Below are 7,309 nucleotides of genomic sequence, written 5' to 3' on the forward strand. Positions count from 1 at the left end.
TCAAAAGAAATCAGACAAGTGGTTATTTTCATCTGAGCAGTTTCTAGGGAAACCCCAGGATTGTGCTAGCTAGCAGGATTAACAGAGTAGACACTTCCAGAATGTGTGTTTACTCTATGCAAAATATAAGTGACTGGCTGAGAGAATCAAGAGTTTCACAGTGTCATTTGTCAGATGCCACTTGAAAATTTGTTAAAAAATCCTGAGGGGAGTTAAAGGGAAGATGTGAGAAAAATCTGGTTGTGAGCTAGACATTCCCACCTTTCTCCAGAGAAACTGCTGGTATCAAGCAGACTACAGAGGAGTCAAGCCAAAATGCAAATCTCTACTGCTCTGTCAAGTCTTTAGAGAAGCTCTGCCACTATGGGAGTACTATGGGAGTGTGTTCAAATCAATCCGTAGCTTATTAGGTTAACTCAGAGGGCATTGGTGACTGTGTGCACTGACCTGGCCTGGGGAGGGCAACAGAGGGACAGAGCTGGCAGCAGACACCCTTTCTGTGCCACATGGGCAATGCAGTGCGCAGCTCTGAGCATCAGAAGCACAGCACAGAAATTGAGATGGTTGCAGTCTCAATTACATAACTTCAGTGATGCCTGAAACTGTTCCTAAAAGTGGTCTGTGCTTTTGAGCTCAACTCCAGTAACTGATTTCTTTTTTCTTCCTATGCTTTTTCAGATGGGTATGCATTTTCTCAAGAAGAACACGGTGTTGTTTCCCAGTCGCAAGTTGTTCGATCCTACGATACAACCAAAAGGAGAACAGAAATAGAATAAATTATTCTTTACTTGACAGGTGGTGGGAATAATGGGATTTGGATCAATGCATCCACTGTTAACACATTCTTGACTAGGTTTGGTGGCAGCAGCCAAAACACCAGAGAACTAATTTCTGTGGCCTTAGCCAACAAGTTTCTGTATTCTCCCTGCAAACCTTGAGTGCATATTGTGGGGGGAAATCATTGTTTGACTCAGTCGCAAAGCTCTCTGCCTAAAGTTTTGTTTATGTTGTTATGAAGCATTTGACTGTGCTATGTGAGGTGTGAAATTAAAAACAATGTTTTACCACTATCTAAAACATCAGCATAAGGTTGTTCTGGGGGAAAAGTAGAAAATGTATGTTCCATGAGAAGTCAGCCTTTGCTTAATTGGAACGGGGTGCTGAGATTTCCTGTTTTCTTACACACAGACCAAGTGCACACAACTGCATGCAGACTTTACTCCTTCTTGTATTCACTGTTTACTAATTTGGCTGAAATTTTCAACAGACCATTTGGAGTGAAATTTTTGATCGCAACACAGTTTGTAGCTAAAAATGCTTATTTGCCTTCTTGTGACAGAATAAGACAAGATAGCAATAAATTACTTAGAATATTTCTTGCCCTTCAAGATTTATTAGGGTTCTATCTTAGCTTTTTGGAACCCAACTAATTGCTTACTCACACAGCCAGGATGTGGAAGTCAGAGCTTGGCAGGGCAGCTGTCTTGAGTGCATGGCATTGTACACAAAGATGAACTCAACTAGGTGCCTCCTCATAATGCTTCATGATGTATTTGAATGTGCGCTTCAAATCCAGCCTGGGGCTTCCCTCCATCACCCCACTCCCAGTTTAACAGTAGAACAAAACAGTGAGAATTTTAATTTAAAGGTATCATCTTGTCAGATACGTTGATAAGATGTACATCTGCATAGGAGGCTGATAGTGTAACCCTAAAGAAGCCTTCCTCTGGCCAGGTAAGGGAGATTTGCAGAGGGGGGCAGGAAGGGATTACACATGTGCATGCACACACATGGACACACACAGAGCTGGCCATTCTGAAGAGAAGACCTGCTGTTTGTTTGTTCAGCCAAACCAGTCCTTCTTCTAGAAATGATCCATCAACAGGCTTCCCGAAACTCTCAGACCCATGAGCCCTGGAAGGAATGCTGGCTCCATGGCCTTGCTGTGCCAGTGGGACAGACATGCTGCTGCATAAAATTAATTTAAAATTTGGAATTAAAAAAAAAAAAAAAAAAAAAGCAAAAACTGGGGCATAAGTTAAAGCTGAAAGAGCTCTTAGAAAGCTTATGCTGTCCTCCAGACAAGTTCTATTAATTTTAGTCGCCAAGACATGTTTCTGAACAGTATAAAGTAAATACTGTTGTGTTTAAGCCAGGCTTCGTGGTTAATGTATATACTACATCTGTGTATTTGAAAAGCTGGCGTTGTTTTTTGCCCTATTGACCATCATCCAGAATTTTCTATTGATTTAAATATATCCGAAAGCAATTTGAATATGAATGTTTATGTTTAGCAAAGGAAAGGAAAGCTCCAGCCTGGCCTACTGGTTTAATCTTCCTTAAGGGTTGTGAGTAAATGCCAGCGCTCAAGTGCTGTAATTCAATTTCCAGTGCCGTCTCAGAGGTTCAGAGTTCCCTTCTATTTTAGAAAAGGCAAATTTTGCTCCTGCAGCGCCAGTCAGGATTGGTCTTGGATTAGGCTGATGACAAAGAGGGAGAAGTCATCACCTTCTTTCTGCAGTGCTAATGAGACAATTATGCAGTAAGGAAAACGTGCAAATAATTTTGCCATAGGCATGAACGTCAAGGGGCCAAGTGTGGATGTATGTATTTTCTGGGAGAGGAATTTTGTTTAAAGGCACAGATACTAGTGCAGTGAATAAATAAGGGGGGAGCAAACCTGATCCCAGGAGTTTTTAAATCTTAATGCTGATATAACCTGTTAAACACTTCCTTTTATTTAGAAACCAAATCTGTTTAGGAAATGTGTGGTGTAAGCCTCTCCTCAAAACCGCTAATTGTTTCTTCCTTTTGTAAAAACACAAGGAAAATTAACTTCCCACCAAGGCAAAATGAGATCAGCTTAGTCTTTGTACTCTAAGCTACACGCCAAACATTGGCATGTAAACAATTTGGAGGCTTTTCAAGAGTCTGCAGAAAGAAAAACTTTTGAAAGCCTTTGGATAATGAAGAATGGCAAGTAAATGTGTTAAGCAGAGAATAGAAGGGATCCCAGAGTTTTTTCTGTTCTTAACTTAGGGCAACAAAATTTTACAGAACATAATGAAAGGTGCTGGGGAGGAGCAGCTGTCATCTGATGTGATTTATTTTATTAGTGCAGACTATGGGCTGTATCATTTTGACCTCCCTGTAAATTGAGGTCAGTGTGTGTCACAAACAAAAACCCTCCCTAGTGTGAATGGTGGCTTAGACTGTGGTACGTGTGTTGGTTGTCAGCTCAATGGGAATTGCACATGGGATTTGTCACAGGGCTATACAGTATGTGACACTGGGGCTAGTGGGTCAGACTTTATCATCACTGTATGGCCTTAATCTCTAGCTGAGTTAATTCTGTAGAACCCACCCAGGTCAAGACCTGGCATTCTTCTTGTTCTTTGCAGTCATTACAGGAATTGATGTATTTAATGTGCCGTAGACTGGGTGTTGGAGTTGCTTGTCTTGATGAGCAGTGGTGAGGTGTATTCGGGTGCCGTGTTAGCAGAAGGAGAATGACAGCTGCTCTGCATCAACAGAATTCCTTGTTCATTAGGGCAAATGCACGGAGCAGTAACAGCAGCCTTTGAAAGTGCTGTGTGAAAATATTATCAGCTAGACAGGGTATTGGAGCAGAAGGAATGGGGGATTTCTGCGTGACTGTCCAGGCTGAACTGCTGAGGGTTAATCAGAAAAGGCCTTCCTGAGCCGCTCTCTGCATTAACCAGAGGGAGATGGGTTTGGATGTTCAGATGGAAGTGGTGATTTTCCTGCATTAGATTTGGCTCTAGTTGCTGCTTTTTATAACATCATAATCACAGCTTGCATAGAAGCTGCTGCTCCTTTAATGATTGCCTAGTAGCAATTTAAAGCTGGCGAGCGGGAGCCTGAGCTGCTCTGAGCACTGCTGAGAAGTCTGTTGACATTTTCTCTTCCTTGACAGGGCTTCAGGTCTTGCTGTAGGGAGCTAGAATGGGAAGTCAGTAATAATTTGTCAAGGAGAAATGGCGAACAACGAATAAAAGTATCTGGGACAAACTAAGCTGCTAGTGTATCTAAAAATGTGTGTAGAGTTAACGTGAACTATATGGGCTGTAAATTAAGATAACAGTCAAGCCTCGCTAATCTGCAGTTCACTAGACTACACACCTCTTAGTGCATGCCAAAACTGTGCAGTCTCTTCCCCTGCCTCAGCCAGCAGCTCTTAGCAGACGCTGCAGGGAAGTCTTCTGTTACCAAGATTACATTATTTTTTACAGCATGTACTGGAGTGTGTTTGCTGGGAGACAGTCATAAAAATAAAATCATAAATAAAGAAGTGAAAGCTTTATTTATGTGAATATGTGAAATGTGGGGACGTGGTCAGTGGCCACACAGGGTACAACTTGGCCCTCTATGGACAACCCAAGAGCCCAAGAGGTGCACAATCCTTGCACTGTCCCTGTCCTGCAGGCTTAGTTTGCCCTTTTGGGCTAACTCACTAAGTCTTCTGTTTTCACATTAACTCCAGTCATCAGTGAAGATAAGTGATAACTCTCTTTACATTCTCTCTTGTTTTATAAATAATGACTTAATTTAATCTTTAAATGCTCTGAGGAGTATACTTCTCACAGCTCAGGTTTGAAACAGAGCAAGGCAATGAGTGGGTGGTTGTCCCTGAGAAGCACCTTGGGTTTGTCAGATTTCTCATTAGTGTTAAGCACTGAGGTTAGTTTTGAATCATCACACAGTATCAATGCCTTAAACTTCAGTCAGGTTGCAGGAGAGCTCTTTGTGTCCTGTTGAGTCTAACAAGAAATGGTGATGGTATGAAATACCTGAGAGGTTGGAGAGGAGCTGTGTCTATGCTATAGCCTGGTATTTGGGTAGCAGTCTGCTTCTAAAACGTGGCACTGACCCTGCACGTTCCTCAGGCTCCAGACAGTTGGACCCCTTCTGTTGTGTCAGGAAGGATTCTTGTGCTCACCTCTTCCCAGTATCCTATAGACACCCAAGAGAGGCTTCACTACATTTCAGCATCTGTGACCAGACCTGTGTGTCCAGAGAAGGCCACAGGATAGGTCAGTACAATAGGTGACAATAAAATAAATCCATATGGGTACCTTTTCCATATGTAGCAGTAAGATTAATGGAGGCTTTGAGCTTTGTTGGCAAATGAAAACCAGAAACTGCCCTGCACTGCTTGGCCACACAAGTGAATCCCAAAGGTGATCGCTTCTCAATGACCTGCAGGAAACCTAGACAGCCTGACTGAGTTTATCTGGCCAGGAATGTGCTTTTGGATGGGCTGTCTGGAGAGGTGAAGGGACTGGGAAACAAAACAGATTGGCCAAGACCACTGCTGCTGTTAGAGGTTAGTGAGGGGAGGGATTCCTCAGGCATCCATGAAGAGCTGTGATAAAGCTGATTTCTTTGGTTCCTTCCTGTGGCTCTGGGAAAGGAGCAGAGATTACCTCCTGAAGCTGAGTTTCTCTCGTACCAAGTTGAATCCTGGGCTCGGAAAGAGTCCCTGCCAGAAGTGTCCTCTGCTTGGCATACTTTGGCTCTAGCAGGTTGTTTCCTGGGTTATGAAGATTGCTAAATTGTTTCTTGGTTTATGAAAATTGCTAAATGGTTTACGGGTTCCTCTTTGCCTCATGGACTCACCAGAACTGAGCACTGGAATTATTTCAGTCCTGACTGACAGTCCGTCATGAAGAGTTAGTGGGATTTCTGCCTAGGTGTTGCTCCTGGGCAGGTTCTTGTCCCTCAGGCCAGTGCAAGGGGCACATTAACCTGGGGACCTGGATCTCTTTGTGATTAGTGTATGAAGCCCAGGGGTTGTTTCATTTGGATTCTTGGCCTGCTCGTTTGTGGTGTGAACTGAGGGTAAAGTGGCTGAGTACTGGTATTTTTCCAAAGCCTTCCTTTATGTATGAAGAAGATGAGATAAGTTCTCCTAAAGTCTGCCACAAGAGGTCCATTCTCCTTCAGCGTCTTTGTAGCTACTAAAGAGAAACAGAAGTTGGTAAATGACAAATTCTGTGTGGGCAATCCCAGCTCTGGGCAATCACTCAGAAGTCTAACGATGAAGAAAAGTGTTAATATATTGCCAAACTGTCACTATGCATAGCTGGAAGGTCAGCACCCTTGTAATTATGGAGCAATGAAGCCAAGGGAAAAAGCCAACATTAACAGAAAGACATGATTGTTTTAAATCCTAACTACCTTACTGGGTGGTTTTCCTGCGAAGATGTTCCAGATGTTGTCTTGGCATAAATTAATCAATTTCAAAACATCTGCAGGGTTTCTTAGAAAACATGGAGTTCACCAGACAGTGCATATGCTCTCCTCTGCCCTTCTGGTTGATATGTTGATTCAGAAAGGGAATGAGGATACTTGCTGTTCTTACCGTCAAGAGTTCATAGATTGGAAAGCTGCTCAAAGTTGTTGCTCAACTCTTTTTTTTATTTACTTTTTTTTTTTTATAAAGAGCTCCAGTTATAAAGCAGTGAGGCAGCCAAGCCCTCTGGGACTGTGTACATGTGTGTGCTGGAAGAGTTGTCTGACTTGAAAACCGCCCCCTGTCCCTCTTTCTGCCCCCAAAGTGCAGCCCATTGCACTGGGAGGTCAAATATTCAGCGTCTTGAGTGACAGGGTCTTTAACAGCATCTTTTTCATCAGTGAGCCAAGTCATGTGCCCACTTGTCTGTCATATCTGTACTCGAATTGCTTAAATATTGTTTCAGATGGAGACGTTTTAATCTGGATATGCAGAGAGGAGTGATGCTGTGGGGGGATGTTTAATTGGCTCCCAGCAGAGCAGCAGTGGTGTGTGGGTTTTTTTCCTCTAGAAGTGTTACCATTTTCAGGTCCTATTAATGTCCTCTGGTAGTTTAAATACAGCATTGCATTACAGTGGAGTTTGTTTCCCTCCCAGACTGAATACAAATGAAGGTCATTTACTTGTATTTTTAGAAGGTTCAGAAAACTTAGACAATTTGTAGCTTTGAACAGCATTGTTGACTGTTGTATGTCTGCACAAAAATATTTCCAATAAACTTTTATTAAAGCAATCCAGTGGACCGAGGCTTGTTTGTTTTATCCCCCCACAAGCTTTGCAGCAAGAGTTCAGTGTTAAATACATTTGAGATTTAGCCTGCAAAGCTGGTGAATGGATTATTTTTATTTTTTCACAGCCTTTTGGGTGTGTTTTAAGGGCCTGCTCGTTAGAACAAGGCTTGAGTTCCTTTAATAGGTCTCAAATCAGGCCCCAAATGCAAGGCTAGAATGGGAAAATATGAACTGGTAGTGATGAACTGACAGCAGGTACTGG

At 42.6% G+C, this 7,309-nt stretch overlaps 1 protein-coding gene across 3 annotated transcripts in view; it reads left to right on the plus strand.

Moving 5' to 3' along the window:
* Positions 1-7,049, plus strand: part of ATP8A2 (ATPase phospholipid transporting 8A2) — a 315,299-nt gene extending 308,250 nt beyond the window's left edge. For all 3 annotated transcript variants that reach the window (XM_005516272.3, XM_088050971.1, XM_088050972.1), the window contains one exon: positions 679-7,049. In XM_005516272.3, coding sequence (XP_005516329.3) covers positions 679-776 — 98 coding nt within the window. In that variant the 3' untranslated portion in view covers positions 777-7,049. The remainder of the gene's footprint in view (positions 1-678) is intronic.
* The last annotated feature ends 260 nt before the right edge of the window (positions 7,050-7,309 follow it).

This window comes from Pseudopodoces humilis, chromosome 2 (genome assembly GCF_049639895.1).
Source record: "Pseudopodoces humilis isolate 2021_Gansu_Grassland_sample_001 chromosome 2, ASM4963989v1, whole genome shotgun sequence".
NCBI classification, from domain to species: Eukaryota; Metazoa; Chordata; class Aves; order Passeriformes; family Paridae; genus Pseudopodoces; species Pseudopodoces humilis.